Source organism: Nicotiana attenuata, unplaced genomic scaffold (genome assembly GCF_001879085.1).
Source record: "Nicotiana attenuata strain UT unplaced genomic scaffold, NIATTr2, whole genome shotgun sequence".
In the NCBI taxonomy this organism is placed as follows: domain Eukaryota; kingdom Viridiplantae; phylum Streptophyta; class Magnoliopsida; order Solanales; family Solanaceae; genus Nicotiana; species Nicotiana attenuata.
In genome coordinates this window covers 37,718-55,866 of record NW_017674950.1, presented here as the reverse complement: position 1 = coordinate 55,866, position 18,149 = coordinate 37,718, and the positions used below count along the sequence as shown (strand labels likewise).

General features: G+C 36.6%; 2 protein-coding genes across 3 annotated transcripts; both read right to left on the bottom strand.

Moving 5' to 3' along the window:
• Nucleotides 1-3,499: 3,499 nt before the first annotated feature.
• Nucleotides 3,500-8,955, bottom strand: LOC109219500 (protein OBERON 2-like). 2 transcript variants are annotated; one of them, XM_019383962.1, is made up of 4 exons: nt 8,744-8,955; nt 7,134-8,219; nt 4,269-4,879; nt 3,500-3,799 (listed from the first exon to the last, which is right to left on the bottom strand). In XM_019383962.1, the coding sequence occupies exons 2-3, from the start codon at nt 8,182-8,184 to the stop codon at nt 4,317-4,319; spliced, it is 1,614 nt and encodes a 537-aa protein (XP_019239507.1). In that variant the 5' UTR covers nt 8,185-8,219; nt 8,744-8,955; the 3' UTR covers nt 3,500-3,799; nt 4,269-4,316. The 2 variants fall into 2 exon arrangements, with proteins under 2 accessions (XP_019239507.1, XP_019239506.1); XM_019383961.1 differs by lacking the exon at nt 3,500-3,799 and having other exon boundaries at nt 4,065-4,879.
• Nucleotides 8,956-10,996: 2,041 nt separating this feature from the next.
• Nucleotides 10,997-16,751, bottom strand: LOC109219501 (heat shock protein 90-6, mitochondrial). The gene is made up of 20 exons (XM_019383963.1): nt 16,522-16,751; nt 16,257-16,430; nt 16,097-16,170; nt 15,433-15,558; nt 15,250-15,343; nt 15,078-15,161; nt 14,828-14,971; nt 14,608-14,721; nt 14,364-14,423; nt 14,195-14,269; nt 14,004-14,108; nt 13,660-13,800; nt 13,458-13,550; nt 13,279-13,356; nt 12,831-13,085; nt 12,641-12,743; nt 12,366-12,540; nt 12,175-12,280; nt 11,998-12,087; nt 10,997-11,397 (listed from the first exon to the last, which is right to left on the bottom strand). Exons 1-20 carry the CDS (start codon nt 16,630-16,632, stop codon nt 11,221-11,223), a joined length of 2,379 nt encoding a protein of 792 aa, XP_019239508.1. The 5' UTR covers nt 16,633-16,751; the 3' UTR covers nt 10,997-11,220.
• Between the last annotated feature and the right edge of the window lie 1,398 nt (nt 16,752-18,149).

Sequence of the window (18,149 nt, the reverse complement as noted above, 5' to 3'; positions counted from 1 at the left end):
ACCAAATGATTATTTATGGTTAAAAACATCAATCATTTTGGGTTATGTTAATGACTAATGACACAAGTCATGCGGATTAGGTCATTAATTGGGCCATTCTTTAGGTAGATAATTAACCAAACAACTAACAAAGATTAGTGCTTGTGTTAAAGGTGACAACCTGTTAATTGGAAATTAATCATTTGATTAGAGAGACAAGTAAGCTCCAAAGTTTCTATGTTTGGTTGTCTGGATTGAAAATATTCTTTTTGGCATGTGATTTTGAATGAAATTTTGTAGCCTTATTTTGACATTCAATAAAAGGAAAGATAGTACACAAAATTATGAAGGCATACTTTGACCTTCTAATCTTTTCTCTTATACTAATTCAATGTTATTACCACACACAAGGAATAGTTTGATGATGCGGATCTAGAGCATGTTCGACGAGTTCAACTGAATTCATTATTTAAGCTTTTATTGTTTGAAAGACTTCTACCAATATTGCTAGAGGGTACGTCATGGTGGTCGCAAAATAACAAGGGTCAAGGTCGGCTCGTGAGACAATGAGGTATAAACTTCATCGTTGAGAGGGAAACAACCCGGATCACTAGCTAAGGCCCCTAAATGATCGCTCAGTGATAAAGGAGATAGGGGTGTAGAGACAGGTAGGAGGTTTGCCTAGAAGTAGCCATCCTTGAAAGAGTGTAATAGCTCACTGATCGAGCGCTCTTGCGCGAAGATGAGCGGGGCTAAGCGATCTGCCGAAGCTGTGGGATGTAAAAATACATCGCTAAGGGAGCGTTAGGCCTTAGAGAGAAGCCTCCGCGCGGGCGGTGGTGGACGTATCGGAAGCGAGAATGTCGGCTTGAGTAACACAAACATTGGTGAGAATCCAATGCCCCGAAAATCTAAGGGTTCCTCCGCAAGGTTCATCCACGGAGGGTGAGTCAGGGCCTAAGATCACTTTTGCTTTCAAAATCATACCATTTTGATTAGAATAAGATATAGATAATTAAATGCGAGACTTTAAAAAATAGTTGGAAATCCAGAAGTTTCACGGATACTTTTGAATATAATCATTTAAATGAAAATTATTATGGTGATATCTGGAATTAAGGAGACAAAAGCCATTTTGTATGGTAGATTGTTTGCCTCTTATTAGCTTCATGTGATGACTATAAATTAATAAATCAGATCATAAACAAGATTTATTTTCTCATACGCGCTATGTTTCATTTGGTCAACAAAAAAATGCCCACATTTTTTGTCTTCTTATTTTGCTAAAAAATATTGTCGTCTACACCATAATTTTTGTCCCCTTTTTTTAGATAAACTATTATTTGGCTCTTTTTGGGAGACCGCGAAGCAAAAAATATATGCCGTCAGAATTTGAAGTTTATAGGTTCTGAATTTACCATGAACTCATAGTTAATCTTAATTATTGGGTTTATAATTAAATATTTATATATGTTTAATCAGTTTTATAATATAAGTAACAATGCTAAGCAAAAACTATTGGATCTATCTGAATCCGTATCTAATACTCTATCTAATTTCTATTTGAGAATCCTTAATAGAAAAAGTTAACCTACCAAAAGCTAAAATCCACATTTATAGCATTTATTAGAAGGAACCAAATGGATTAAAGGCAAATAAAAAATAAAATAAAATAGTGGTAGTAACAAAAGTTGGAAAAGCAAAATGAAATGAAAAAATATTAAGCAATTGTTAGGAGAAAGAGACAAAATGTCAAATCAAAACTATAATAGTGGAGAGATAATAAAGCATAGAAACATTAAGTTTGTTTTTGTTCACCTAACAATTTCTTTTTTGCACCCTTCTCTCTTTACATTTCGTTTTCACTAGCTGTCTCTTTGTCTTTAATCTTCTTTGACTTGACCTTAACTACAACAAATTTAATGACAATTTTAAATTTCATAACAAGGCAGAAATCCCAAGCCGACACTTGGTAGTTTTAAATGAAGAATAAAAATTTGTAAACACCTATTCTTATTAAAAAGCGAGACTTTATTAAACAAGCAAGAAAATCTCTTTTTATCTTATTGGTCAAGCGTTAACGACCAAAAAAACAGACGTGTTAAGAAGCAACTTCGTGAAACTGCTATGCCCTTACTTCTCGCGCAAAAAAAAATGTTTAGCTTTTTTGTTTGCTTCCTTTATCTATCTAAGATTCTGTTAACATCGCAGAAACTAAAACAAATTTAATGACAATTTTTTTAGTTTCATGTTTTCTCAAAACAATCTTAGCTTGTTACATCTCAAATCAATCTGCTTCATTCGTGCACTTGTAAATGTTTATTAGGGTATATATATTTTTTTTTTTTATAAAATATTTCCAGACTAAATTGTATCTCTGTAGACTAGAAAACAGGAAAGCAAAAGGGCAACAACAACAACCCAGTAAAATTTTATTAGTGGAGTTTGGGGAGGGTAGTGCTTACGCCGAAGGAGTAGAGAGGCTGTTTCCAAAAGACCCTCGGCTCAAGAAAACAAAAAGACAAAAGGAGACAATATTGGTATCACCACAGAAATCATAGGAAAAATAGGAACAACGTGAAATCCAGAAGAAAGATGCAAAGCAAAAGCGATAACTAGTAAATAGATCCTGCACTGAAAAGCAAAATAGTAAGACACAATATTGCCACTAGCAAAAAGGTAAGATATTTTTTTTTGACTGAAAGGGAAAAAAAGAAGCATGAGATCCCATGTTAAGAATTAAATCAGCAGACTTTATATAAAAGATCATTTCTCGTAGAAACGATTAATTTATAAAAGAAAAAACACAAAAAAAAAAAAAAAAAAATCTTAAAAATGAAGAAGTTGAACTGTCAATCCAAATATCACATGGCCATGAGAAAATTTGTTCAGAGTGGGTTTGTTTGGAGGTGGTTGTTAATGCCTCCCCATCAAATTATACGGAATCTGAATTCTGGTCAAGTTTTAACATTTTAGGCTACAAAAGTTTATTCTATCCATTTCAGTTTTCTTTTTAACTATTTCTGGAAATCTTTTTTGCAAGGTAGTTTTTTAACAAGTAACTAATGGTCACTGGTTGGATATAATCCTTTCATCCTTAATCAGAGGTTTCAGACTCGAGAGCTGAATTGAAAAAAAACCATGGTAAGGTGCGCTTTCCCTTTAGTGGACCTTACACGACGCGAACTCGAACACGGATAATAAGGGCATCAAAGGAGATACCAGACACCCGGTGAGAAACAAAAGAAAGATAACTAATGGTCTAATACTATGTTAAGGATGTCAACATGTTGAGTCCACATTTAGTTCAGCATCTATGTAACAAGAATAGTGTATTTTGTCTTATCCAATCTGATAAATGTCTTTACATCTGTAGTTTGTGGTAGCCCATAGCCCTATTAGTAATTCTCAATAATGTAGTTGAGTTTTGTCACTATATTTCATGTCTAAATCCATGTTTGATTTACTGTCTTTTACTACTAGTAGTTAATAGTAGGAGAGTAGGGAATGTCACAATAGGTCAATAAAAGCTGAGAGGTCAAACTCGTGGCACTGCAATCAGAGGCAGAACCAGAATTTGAAGCTTATGGGTTTAGAATTTTAATACTTTTAGGTTAATGGGTTCTAAATTAATAATTTGTACATATTCAATGAATTTTTTAATACAAATACAGAATTTGGACCTTTCTCGGACCCCGCGCATAGCGGGAACTTAGTGCACCGGGCTGCCTTTTTTTTTTTTAAATACAGGCTGAACCCATAAACTAAAGGCTAGCTCCGCCCCGACTGAAATTCGAATTTTGAATTTTTGACCAGTTACCTGTCACATTGGAAGAGAAATAAATACCCCTAGAGAGAGAGAAGAGAAAAGTGGAGAGATTGATAAGAGTTACATGCAGGGTTATTTTGTAGTGGCAACTTTGCTGAAACATAATGCAGAACAAACTGTACATTTTTATTTAACTAGAATTTTTCCATATTGATCATACTAGTAAGCTGGCTTTCTATGTTTCATTCTATCTTGAGTTGATATTGTATTGTTTCTAGCAACAGCCAGTTGATCAATTATATAGCAGTATTTTTAGTCGATTTCACAAATTAATTCCATCAATAAAAGCAAATCAATCAATTATACAAGGTTTTAGCTAGGGCATTCGTCCTGCCAACGTCTTATTTAAAGAAGTAAGTTAAAATGACACAAGAATCTAATTTACAGTTTGCTCTGCAACACTATATTAAGTTACTGCAACAAAAGCACACAAAACATGAATAATGATCAGGTCACTTACAAAGATGTTCATAGGCTGGTCGGATGGCTATACTGGCCGGAGGCAGAGCTACACGCTCTTCAGGATCTCTTGAATTTTAGTGTAAAGTGCTTGCGGAGGGTCAACCATGTCATTGCTTTGCGATGAACGAGAACCTTGATCTTGAAGTTTAATCTTCTCGAAAAGGAATTGCCTCTCAGCTTCAGCCTCACTAAGACGTTGTTTAAGGTAACTGCTAGCATAGTCTTCTTCTGATTTCCCTGATTTTGCAAGAGCAATCCTCTGTAACCTGTCAGCTTCTCGTCTTGCTTCGTCAGCCTTAAGCTGGAACATATCTGCTTCTGCTTCTTTAAGCCTAACAACGCTCTCCAATTCGTCTATCTGTTGCCTTTTTCGCTGCCTCTCCAGCTTCAGTTCTGCAACTTCCTTAGCTTTTTCCTCCAGTTCATGATCACAAGCCTCGAGAGCTTGGCGAGCTCTCTTTAGCATCCTCATTTTTTCGTCAGCCACTATTTCCATTTTTTGCACTGCTTCTTGTACCACTTCAGCGATTCGGCTGCATGCCTCCTGTGGTGGCATCATCCTTCCGTTAATTCCAGCCTCACTGCTCTTTTGTGAGTCCATCTCAAGCTCTTCACCAAAATGAGTACATAAATTGATGATATTCAGAATAGTTCTTCCAAGAAAGTAATGAAGATACAAGAAGAAATTATGCCATGCATTTTAGGCCTACTCTCTTTTCAACTTCTTAGGATTTTGGTGATAGCATGATGAGTGATTGAGAAAGGGAAAAGGATGAAGGGCGGATGTTCACCCCGAGAAGAATGAATTTTGTCCTACCAGATAGAAGGAGAAAAGGAAAGGAGGCATCTCACATAAACCTTCTATCCGTTCCCGTGTGCGGCATTTCCTTGCATGTACCAGAATCTGGTCATCTTTCCCCTGTTTGCACCAAAATTTGGCAGGAAAATATATGACGGGAAATGATGGAATTCCAAAATTATTCTATCTTTTATTCCTTCAAAATAAGGACCGATCTGTACCCATCAGCCTTAGAAAATGGGATGCAAGTGGATCATGAAAGGGAAGGTGCGGATAGAGTCAGAGATCACATAAATAGAGTCAGAAGGAGGACCAATCACTCAAATAGACTTCACTACTGAGGCAGAAATAAAAAAAAGAAACAGACTGTAAAGGGAGGCAGGAGAAAGTAACTCTAGTGCGATAGAACATGGAACCTTCAAACTCTTAAGGAAGCTGTTGATGGTGATACGGGCATTTCTACTAGTGCAGATTTAATTTCGAGTTCCTCAGCAGAAGAAGTAAATCACTCTTTTCGGCCTTTTTGCAGGAAAATCTCTCACGCTAAATTTTGAAAAAAGAACAAAAAATTAGGAGAAATTGGAGTTATTGGACATAGTGAGGAAGGATTGAGAGGGAAATAGGTGTTCAGAGCACCAAGAAACAAAAAAGCGATAAGCATGCAACATGGATGGCAAGGAGGCAGTAGCTTCTTTTTGGGGATTATAAAAATATATAGTTCCTGCAAGAACTTTTAAAGGAACAATTTTTTATCTACAACAACTTAGCAGTTAGCACCTAGGTTATATACCAACAGATCTATCGCCAAAAAACAAATGGAGCTCCTTAACCATTGGGAAGTATGAAATATTTGTTGCCCTCAGATCTTGTACCAAAATTAGAGCTCAGCCAAGGGTAGCTTGGGGACGGGTTGATGGTTGATCAGCAGAGAATATGGTGTACCAAAATACATAGTCAAGTACAGAGACTTAAATTTACAGTACAGAAGTGGAAGAACACAAAAGCAGATACAAGAGGAGAGTGAAACTGACAAAAGAAGGTGAACGCTTGAAGAGGAGTTAAGCATAAATCTAAGGATCAGAATGTTATAAACTGTGAAAGAAAGTAGACTTGGTGAATTCATTTGAGATATTTCACTTTTATATACAAGTGCAGGAAACTGGTAATCCTGCTAGACATTTGACTTCTATTCCGCTTAGATTTTGAGGATGTGGCAGAAGTCAGTACTTTCCTTTAGCACACAGGCTATTCTCACCTTTGCTGCCATTGAATAGAAAATATATTCATCTCAAACAATGAAATCTAGAAAGTGATACCTCCTATTTCTTATCTATTTCACAGTTGTATGAGACCTTCACTTCATGATATCCTGATCTCAGACATTTACCACCATCTCAGGCTACATGAAAGTGCCACTTTCTTTTGTCATTTCAATGATAAGAGTGACAAGATAGTTGCTCAATTTGCTTGATGTTCTTTCCAATTTCATTTTTTTCACCAGTTAATTAATAGAAGGTTGCGGAACTTGGATAATCCGAATTCTTTTCCATGTAAACAAATTTTGCAATCTTGATTCTAACTTCTAACCTTAAAACATTAATTTTTATAGAAGGGAGAAGAACCTTACCCTTGACGATTGTACTGCTACCTCTCCCTTCTGTAAAAATTAATTTTCTATCTAAAGCAAAGAAATAACTAAGAAGAACTGGATAAAAAAGATGATACGAGCAACAGCAGAAGAGCATGAAAAGAACCCTTTATGGATCAAGCATGTCTTCAATCTCTCTGTCGACACGCTTAACAGAGCAAGAGCATATCTGATTCCAAGATTCAAGAGCAGAAAGGTCGGCTAAAACTCTTGTCATGAGTGATGAATTATTGTTACATGTTTCATCCCATGTTACCTAGACTAAAGATGGAAAGTATTTGATACAGCTTGAGATCCAAGGCATATCAATCAATCAAACAACTATGCCTCAACATTTAGATATAAAGCATATAGCAGTTTTTATGCATTATTTCCAGAAAGTGCAGTAGCATTAGAGAACAAGATATGAGATTTACCTTGGAGAAAAGATAATATACTTCTGCTAGCTATGGCCTCTGCTACTCCACCCTTTAGTTTTTCTATGAGCTCCTCAGACTTCCAAAACAGCTGCCTCCCTCTTGTGTTTTCACTCAGTCGAAAGATCTTACTTACAACAGTTAGTTCTCTTAGCAAAGATTCCTTGTCCCACGTCGGAGCACAGTGTTGGAATACATCTTTCACCCAGCCTAAAAGCTCAGAAGTTCGGTTGCATGCTCTACACCTGAACTGCTGTTCAGCAGACCCCAGCCCATTCGCAGAAGAAGCACCTGTTCCAACTTGTTTATCACGAATTGCACAATCCGTGTGAGTCCAATGAGCGCAGGAATCACAACCAATCCACCGGCATGTATTCACTTCAAAATCAAACTTGTTACAGATAACACACATGCAAAGGCTGCAGAATCCCTTTCTATTGGTGCATATCTCACAAAGGCAATCTTCTGCAGGCAACTGACTTTGGCATGCTATATTCCGACATCTCTTGTATACGAAAACCTCAACCAGGGCAGTCTGAGAAAGATTCATACTTTGATGCAGGAAAAATTGAATTCCACTTTTTATAGCAACAATAATTTCCAGCTGAACCCGATGAGCTTTAATCAATGTTTCTGCAGTCAAATCAGACCTCCTCTGAACAAGCCTCTGTAAAACCATAAATTCGTCTCTTTGTTGAGAACTCCCGTTCCCCTCAAGCATTGCTCGAAGCCTACCCTTTAGCTCATCTAAATACTCATTAGGGAGCAAATACATTTGCTCAGATATTATATCCACTCGCTCTCTTGCTATATCAAGAAGAGAGATCCTATTTGCACTAGAACGGCCACGAGTGACAGACTGCTCGTAATAATCATCCTCAACTTTCTGATTCTCAAGCTTCTTTTGGGCAGCAGCATCAACAGCGGGCCATGAACTAGCACTCTCAGCAGGCGATTCACGAATCTGATCAGAGTTCATTCTTGGCTCATGATTATCAGAAGATGCAAGAAACAAGGACGATTGTAACCCGTTGGGACGTGGAGGCAGCATATTTGATGATAAGTTGATAACTTATATATCAGCACCTGGAAGGAAAAAAATGTCAAAAAAAAAAATCAAAGTAATGTCAATGAAAATAACATCTCGAGCTAAGCCTCTAAAAATCATGTCTTTGTAAGAAAGCAGCTTGATACCTTTTACCTATGGAAATGTAATTTAAAACATTTTCAAATGGATCCAAACTAAAACTAAGAGCTGCCTATTTACACTATATATTAAAGATTATAACTTTATGAAGATTAGATTCTCCAAACAAAAACGTGAGAAATCAATAAATAATTTTCACCAAACTTTAAGCATTAACACACAATTAATCCATGAAACTAAATCCAAATAATTAAACCAGAAAAGTATTCGTATTAACTACATGGGACATCCTCAAATTCTCAGAACACTTGCAAAAGAAACAACAAATAAAAATAACAACTGAAAATCAGCTGAAACCAATTTGAATACACTAAAGAAAATTAAGTAACATAAGTTGGGTCAACCAAAATTTGGCAAGAAAATATAAAGTTTAAATGAAAATTGGAAAGAGTTCTACACTTACTAAATCAGGCACATTTCTGTAGAGGAAAGACTTGTGGATGAATTTGAGACTTCAACTACAAATTTTGAAAGAAAAAAAGATTCTGCCTTTATCTTTCTGCATTTCGCTGGCAAAAAGAATAAGAAAAGTCAACTGCAGACGATGACCAAGAACCGGAAAAGGACGGTCTGACCGTCTGGCACCGTTTAGCCGGTCTGATTTACCACTAGACCGGTCTTTTTCTCCATTTCTTTTTACTACAGTAGTTTTTATTGTCTAGAGAAAAAGGTACTCTCTCCGATCCAAAATAAGTAATTTTTTAGCTGTTTTCACACAAATTAAGAAATCTACCTTTTAACATTAATTAGCAATGAAATTGACCATATTAACCTTTACTATCTCTTCACATAAATACTCTCTAACACATACTCCAACACTATTTACTCCAAGGGCAATGTAGGAAAAAAATAATTAATTCATTCTTGAAATCTGAAAAAATCACTTATTTTGGACCACAAAAAAAAGGCTAAAAAATCACTTATTTTGGACCGGAGGGAGTATAAATTTGTCATGTACTTCTCTAAATTGCTACATTTTATCCACCGTTATATTTTATATCATTCAGACCCCTAGGGTTAACGAGTTATGTAAAATAAATCGACTCTTAGGGTGTGTTTGGTATAATGCAAAATGTTTTCGTGGAAAATATTTTTGTTTGTTAAGATTATTGTTTGTTATCTTCACTTTGGTACTCCAATAAGAGTCAAGGGCAAAAATAATACTTTCGCAAGTGATGGAATAATATTAAATTCAAAGTATAATAGAGTACAAAATTGCTCAATTTCGATTAGCATAGGACAAATTCGACCTTTTCCCTATTGTCTATTAATATTATTACTGTATTATTATTGGTCAAGTTTTTGTTGGACTGAGGGTTGCAGACTAGTGTTTGTTAATTAAATAGCACGGGCTAGCCAATTTTCGGACTAGTCATTCAAAAATAGTCAGCGTCTGTAAAGTTATTCAAAAATAGCCACCATTTTGCTGCAACATGGAAAGTTCCAGCATAATATACTTGAGATCAGTGCACCTGTGTATGAACTTCCAGCATATTATGCTGGAACTCCAACACGCGGAAAGTTCCAGTATAATATACTGGAGATTTGAGCACCTGTGTATGAACTTCCAGCATATTATGCTGGACCGATATATTATACTAGAACTCTAGTATAATATATTGGAGTTCCAGTATACTTATGCTGGAACTCCGGTATATTATACTGGAATTCCAGTATATTATACTGGAGTTCCAGTATAATTCCAGTATATTATACTGGAGTATTTTCTGGATTTTAAACAGTGTTTTCGTTCAGATTTATCTTTACATGAAAGTGGCTGAATTTCGATTACTTCTGAAACTGTGACTATTTTTGAATGACCACTTGTAAATCTGACTATTTTTGAATTTCAAATAACAAACGTAAAAAGAAAATTTTAGACCAAACACCAATAGAGACATGGGGTATCAAGGTCAGTACAAATAACTTCAAATGCAAAAGTAATAAATCATTTGAAGAAGAAAAATTTAAGGACTGAAATAGCATAACAGAAGTTTGTTTACAAAAATACCCTCCACATTCTTTGAAAAGGATTTGGAAAAGATTTTGAGCGGATAGTTTTGTCTTTATACATACTTACTCATGTATACAAAACAATGATATTGCTAATACCATAAATTGCTATGTATACGAATAATACTAAATAGGGTGTATAACTAATATAGATATTAGTTATACATAAGTTGGAAAATACTACTAAAAAAAGGGATTAATAATACCAAGCTTATATATGTATTATGTTGCCTAATACATTCTACCAAACGACCATAAGACATAATCAAGGAATGACCTTAATACATCAGTTTGAAGACCTTCAATTTTGCTCATTTCTTCCAAATACAGCATGACCAGAATAGCATTTTTCACATATTACTTAGAAAAACTAATTGACGTGTCTAAATATGTATACACAAACACACACACACACACACACATTCAACCAAGTGTTCAGTATCATTAACATCTCAATCTAAGTTGGTTATATGCAATACCTCCACCTGGTTTATAAGAAAAGAAGATTAATAAACTAAGATAGAGCCTGCTGCTCTTATCAGATCTCCTATATCAGATTGCTTTTCAGAAAATTACCATGGAATTGAACTTTCATTAACACCTCCATAAAACACAAAACTATGGACTTGGTAGTCTTTTCTTGTAGTCTAAAGCAAGTTGCATTTGAATTAATAGAAATCAGCTGGAGCAGCAACGTTATTCGTAAACAAGATTGTTGTTCTATGTTAAAATTTCAATTTAACTGCACAATAATGCTTATAAGTCCATTCTACTTGACGATTGATCTGCTGCTCACCAATAGGGCACCAATATTATCTCTACCGAGCCTCGACTATTATATTACAAACTAATGGAAAGTTACACATTTTATTTCTGTCCACCAGCTTCAGCAGGCTCAACCACCTCAGCTTCGACTGTTTCTGGGATGTACGATTGCTGGTTTACTTGCTGCTGCTGATACCCACCGACAGTTCCCCACTTGCCAGCAAGAGCCATGTTCATCATCTCATATATCTTCCCTCCAAGTTGTGCCGGATTATCAGGCTGCAAGAATTGACGCAAGATATAAGAATCAAGTTCACTGCCATAGGCAGCCAATATTTGTCATATAGTTCTATTTACTCTTATATAATGGAATCTTTGTTCATATTATCATCACCTATTAGTTTCCCTTTTGTCCCTCAAAAATAAAATCAACCGATGAACTTGACATGTAATGTCAGGAACTCATCATCCCCTACCAGTGTAAACCCCACCATTTAAAAGCAAAAATATCTATGAAATAGTGTATCTCATGAGAAATGAACCTTCTCTAGCATATTGCTGGTTAAAATCACCTTACCACTTACCAACTCTTCCACCTACTCTTTTTCTTTCTAAATCTTACATGAGGTCAAAGCTCACAAGTAGTTCTAATATGTTATGGTACATCTTCAAGTTAATAAACTACATTCTTGGACCTCCTATAGTTATCTAAGCAAATATCAAGAACTACTGGCCTAATTAAGAAGGGTCACCTATGCCCAGCGTAATCCTAAAAATGTAACCAAGTATGAATACTATATGCTAGCTTCACTGAGGTTAATTGTCTCAGGGACCAAATCCAGTACCCGAATAAATAGGAATAAATATAGGAAGACTCACAGTGAAACCACTAGAAACCAATGCAGCATCATACAAAAGATCAATGGCCCTCAAGGCTTCTTCATCATCTGGAGTACTCCTGCAGGCTTCCTGCAATATTTTACAAATAAGGATGTTAGTAAACACATAAGATTAGATCACATAAGAAGGTACCGTCATCACACAGGATCCGCTTACATTTAAGGTTCTAATGATCGGGTGTTCGGGATTGATCTCAAAGACTCTTCTGCTCCTCATGAAATCCAGGTTGGAGGTATCACCAACAGTTTGGGCCTTCATCAGCCTGCAAGAAAATCCAGGTATTTCATAAATGGCTACAGCTTGAAACTCCAAACTGAACCATCTGCATCAGAAAAAATTCACTTTACCTCTCCATATTGGCTGACCAACCAAACTTTCCTGATACAAGAACACAAGGAGAACTGCTCAAACGATTTGAGATCTGCACACTAGCAACCTTGTCCCCTAGCCGTTTCTTTATCCAATCACAAGTTTGCCCAAACTCCTGTTTTATCTCTTTTTCCTTGTCTTCATTCTTATCACCTACAACAATGGATATCCAGCTTATTAGTATTGCAAAATACACAGGTCAGCTAAAAGGGAACGGATATTATATAAAGGACAAACATCTCAAATAACTAACCCAAATCTAGGTCCTCTTTGCTAATGTCAACAAAGTTTTTCTCCTTATATGATTTGAGATTTTGGATTGCAACCTCATCAATAGGATCAACTAAGAACAGCACCTGGAAAAGGAATTAGACAATATCAGTGAAGCAAGCAAGAATACAGCAGACAAGAAACCAACTAGAGTCAGTTCAAACGACTCATACTTCAAGATCCTTCTCAAGAAGTTTTTCAAGGAAAGGAGTGTTCTTTGCGCTCGTTACACTATCAGAAGCAATATAGTAAATGTCTTTCTGGTCTGGTTTCATATTCTCAACATATTCATCCAAGCTGATTGTAAATTCATCACTTTGAGAAGAGAAAAATCGTAAAAGTGGAGCAAGACGCTTGTGATTTTCACGATCTTCGATGCATCCCAGCTTTAGGTGCTTTCCATAGTTCTCCCAGAACTTATCATAGTCCTGCATATAAAGAGTAGCAGATGCCCAATGACATTCAGAAGAACCAGCCAGCTAATGCAAAAAGCTATAGATAACAGAAACTTTCAGGAAAAAAAACAAAGACAAACATTTTGACTGTGTAAAAAATTGTTTCACAACAAATGTATAAGACTAGTGCCATGGGTACAAAGGCTTGAGAAGCGAATATACATACATCTTTGTTTTCACTGAGGGAAATGCCCTGAATCATTTCAAATGCTTTCCGCACCAACCGCTTCCTCATGATGCGAACCTAAGACAACAAGAAACAGTTCGTAAACACAAGAGCTTAACAGCATGCAAATAAAAAATGCACCACCACTTGAATGCAAAGAATATGCCTGATGAACTTACAACGCGACTTTCTTGAAGAATCTCTCGTGATACATTAAGTGGAAGATCATTTGAGTCGACAACACCTTTGATAAAACTCAGGTAGCGTGGAAACTATAGCAGAGAAAAGGCATATCAATAAGCTCCTTTGTATAGCAATGAACTTCTCTCATAGAAAGAATAAAGCTTTCTCTCATATAAACAATAAAACTTTCTCTCTTACCAGTTCACCGTCAAAGTCGTCAGATATGAACACTCGCTTTACGTAAAGCCTTATATTCTTCGTCTTGGGATTGACTATGTCATCCTTACCCATTGAAGATACAGATGGCACATAAAGTATAGAACGGAACTCCACTTCTCCCTGTTACAGCAAAAGCGAGGTAAAATGAAGTAACAGGGGAATACGAAAAAACAAAAGAGCTAGAAATGTTGTCTAACAAAATTGAAACTTAAACCTCCAATAGTACCATTAAAGAGAGGATATCATACTAGAATTATAACAGAAGGGTGAAGTAGTAGACTATGTTACTTTAAAACATTCTGCATCAAAGAAGTTTTTAGTACCTCAGTTGTGAAATGTGAAGAAGCAAGCGGCTCCAAATATTCATTAAAAGTTTTCTTGTAGAACTCGTTGTACTCCTCTTTACTCACTTCCTTAGGACTTCGAAGCTGGAAAAGGAAAGACAGTTACTCATTATATCAGTAAGAACAAACTTTGGGAGCATAGGGCAGGAGATAGTAATCTGAAGACTAACCCATATTGGTTGAGTCTCATTTGTAAGCTCCCAGTCCCAATATTTCTCCACAATTTTTTTGGTCTTCTTCTTTTTCTGTTGCAGAGAGTTGGAAATTTCATCAGAAATGGAAAAAAAGACAACAGCAGAATCAAGAAAGCTACACCCAGAATAGGTACTTCCTAGCTACCTCAGCTGTCTCATCTTCTCCTTCCTTCTTGGCTTCTGCCGGATCCTCATCAACTTCAACCTGTAAAGAGACAATATCACGGAACCACAAGGCGATAAGGAGTCATTCCAGCTTACATAATGTGGAACGTCAAAAATGTAAAGCCCCAAGAGTGTTTTGTGGCCATAGATAGAAACAAGTGAAGATTTATCTGCAGAAGTTATGCCTCATGAGTATACGGAAAGGCATAAGGGTATGCACATACCTCTTTTGTATAACCCTTCTCTTGCCAAGTATAAATAGGGAATGAAACAAACTGTGAGTAGTTTTTCACAAGCTTTTCAATTCTTTCCGGATGCGCAAATCCTTTGTCGTCCCTCTGCACATATACAGCAGAACATGGAGAAAAGAACAGTAAGGTCCTCCTCAGGAACTAAGATAGCTAGGATCAGAAGCTTGCCTTTGAAACAAATTGATTTACCAACCTTAAGATATAGAGTGAGACGGGTTCCCCTAGGAAGAAGTTTTGCAGGATCAGTCTCCTCTCTAATGGTATAGGTGCTTGAATTGGCCTCTCCAACCCAGACATATTGCTTGTCAGATTTTGGGCTTTTTGTCGAGACTTCAACCTTTCATTAGCAAATTATAAGAGAGATACAAATGTAACAAGGTTAATATTTATTATCAAGAAGTGGAGAGGAAGTCTAATGTAGAATCCCTAGACAAAAAACATACTTGTTCAGAAACAAGGAAAGCTGAGTAGAATCCCACGCCGAATTGACCAATTAAATTGCTGTCAGCACCAGCATCCTTGCTGTCCTGTTATGTGGTAAAAACACATGTACAAAACTTATAGGTTATATGAAGCACACACTGAGAGTAGGATAATTATATCACAGAAATGCACCTTCAGGGCTTTTAGGAACTTTGCAGTTCCACTTTGTGCAATAGTACCAAGGCAGTCAACAAGTTCTTGGCGAGTCATACCAATTCCCGAGTCCCTGCATACACCATATACCATGAAAGCCTCAACATTCATGATGGACAAACAAATCCGAAAGAGACAAAGTTAATAGGTTGTGACGCTCACGTTATGGTAATAACGCCATTATCTTTATCGGTCTGAATGCGAATATCAAGATCAACTCCATCCTTCAAAAGCTCAGGCTGAGTAACACCAAGAAACCTCAACTTATCCAAGGCATCACTTGCATTGCTGTGTCATCAAATTGGAACAATGTAAGTAGCAAATATAGATAGTTTAATTCCTTTTAGTTTAGTGACTTCAGTCTAATACAAACATAGGGCCTCCAGAGTTGACATAATATAAACCAACTGAGAGTGTTGGCAGATAACTGGTAGCATTTAAATGTATTAAGCCAGATATAATTCAATGACAAAGTATTACGAGACAATAAATTAGCCTTCTGCAGAGAACTCCACCGAAGTCATCACAATCAAATGAAACTATTCACATTACTTTTTGGTCCCTTAGTTAGTGTTACCAAGTAGCTGAATCTCAAGTCGTCACAGTAAAAAATAAAAATCTAATATTTACATTGTTTCAGAAAATCTTTCACAACACGCAAAGACTGTCATAAGAACTGCAGGGCATACAAAGATACTGTTATAAAAACAGTTGGGCATACAAAAACGCTTCATAAACACTGGTTTTTGCAAAGGTAATTGATGTTATATACAAAAAAAATGCGGAGCATACGAACATTTAAAAAGAAAGTTAAGCTAATAATTACCTGATAAGCTCCCTCAGAAAAACCTCCTTATTGCTGTACAAACTGTTAACAATGAGGTCCATAAGGCGACTAACCTGCCACGTAAACAAAACAAAATTTTCAAATTTCCAATTATTCACTACACTTTTCAGCTTCTAACTCTTTGATGTTAGCTTTTTACCTCTGCTTGGTACTCAAACTTCTCCGATGGAGAATCAGATGCAGCAGCTGTTGACTCATACCGGCAACCCAAAAACGGCGTATTTGTCGATTTAAATGGCTTAATGGATCCGTTAACATTGCATCTACCTGAAGTTAATGATGAATACCATCTACCTTTACTATCACCATCCGCCTGTCCACCAAATTACAGTAAATTGATGAGTTAATCACAATAAATATGATGTAGAGTGAAAAGCAAATTGATTAGTGAATCATAGTAATACCGAATCGTAAAAGAAGTGGGAAGAAGAAATTGGAGCAGCAATCTCTCGATAGCGTGCAGCAGTTGTGCTGCGAAGGATTGCAGTGACAGAGCGTTTCGAAAGCCTGTGCATTTTGTCTCACCAAATGCGACAGAGCGAGAAAACGGAGGAGGAGAGCAGAGAGGAGGAAACGGGTGAAAGCGAGAGTTTATGGAATTGGAGGAGTAGGGTTTTAGAGAGGGGTTTAAAGAAGCTTCTGGAGATTATTAATGGAAACGTAGCGGATTTAATTAAGAGAAAATTCTGTGAGGGTAATTTGGTCATTTTGTAGGCGAACCATAAAAGGATAATGGGCTCACGGCTTTCTTATACTAGTCTCTTGGTACCTAATCTCTATTACTACAAAATTTTAAAAGAACGTATATGTTATAAATAGAATCTTATTTATGGTGAATGTCCATATTTAGAGAGATTTTAGGGTTTATTACTTAGTGGCTAAGTCACCATCTCCCTATAAATAGAGGATTCTATTCCATTGTAATTCATCCCAAAAATTCAATAAGAATTCCTTCTCTCTCTTTCTCTGCAATATTGCTCTTGTTCTTTTATTGTTTTATAACACGTTATCAGCACGAGACTCTACCGTCTCAAGAAGATTAAGGTAACTTTTCTCCTCTTTTTAATTATAACTGACATTATGAAAAGAAAGTTCCTTGCCCTTGAAATTTCGGGCAAGAACTATATGACATGGGTGTTGGATGCTGAAATCCATTTAGATGCAATGGGTCTTGGAGACGCCATTAAAGACGGAAATAAAGCATCCACCCAAGATTGTGCTAAGGCCTTGATTTTCTTGCACCATCACCTTGATGAAGGGTTGAAAATTGAATATCTCACAGTCAAAGATCCACTTATTTTGTGGAATGGCTTAAAAGAAAGATATGACAACTTAAAGTTGGTCACTCTTCCACAAGCACGATATGATTGGGCTCACCTGAGGCTCCAAGACTTTAAGTCTGTTTCTGAATATAATTCGGCGATGTTCAGAATTACTTCTAAATTGAAACTCTGTGGAGATACTATCATTGATTATGATATGCTTGAAAAAACGTTCACAACGTTTCATGCCTCCAATATGGTCTTGCAACAGCAGTACAGAGAGAAAGGTTTCAAGAAGTACTCTGAGCTGATTTCTCTTCTCCTTGTGGCTGAGCGAAATAATGACTTGCTCATGAGAAATCACGAAAATCGACCCACTGGGTCTACACCATTGCCTGCAGTGGATGAGGTGTATTCCCATTATGCTACGCGTGGAAAAGGCCGTGACTCTATTCGTAGTCATGATCGTGGTCATGGTCGTAGCCGTGGCCGTGGCCGTAGACAAGGAAGAAATTTTCCGGGTGTTAATCATCCCCCAAAGAGAAATAACCACCAAAAGTGGAAAGGGAAAGATGAGAAGCCAAAAGCAAATGGTTCAGAAACTGAATGCTATCGTTGCGATGGAAAAGGGCATTGGACAAATATTTGTCGGGTACCAAGACATTTGGTTGAGCTTTATCAAGCATCTCTAAAGAATAAAGGCCCTGAAGCCAATTTTGTCTCTGACAATGATTTTGACATCACCCACTTGGATGTGGCAGTCTTCTTTG

Coding starts and splice junctions, on each gene's coding strand:
- LOC109219500 (XM_019383962.1), bottom strand. CDS start 8,184: ATGCTGCCTCCACGTCCCAACGGGTTACAATCGTCCTTGTTTCTTGCA. Junction 4,880..7,133: donor TATATTATCTTTTCTCCAAG/GTAAATCTCATA, acceptor ATTTTGGTGAAG/AGCTTGAGATGGACTCACAA.
- LOC109219501 (XM_019383963.1), bottom strand. CDS start 16,632: ATGCACAGGCTTTCGAAACGCTCTGTCACTGCAATCCTTCGCAGCACA. Junction 14,972..15,077: donor CTTTCCTTGTTTCTGAACAA/GTATGTTTTTTG, acceptor TGCTAATGAAAG/GTTGAAGTCTCGACAAAAAG. Junction 14,424..14,607: donor AGAAGGGTTATACAAAAGAG/GTATGTGCATAC, acceptor GTCTCTTTACAG/GTTGAAGTTGATGAGGATCC.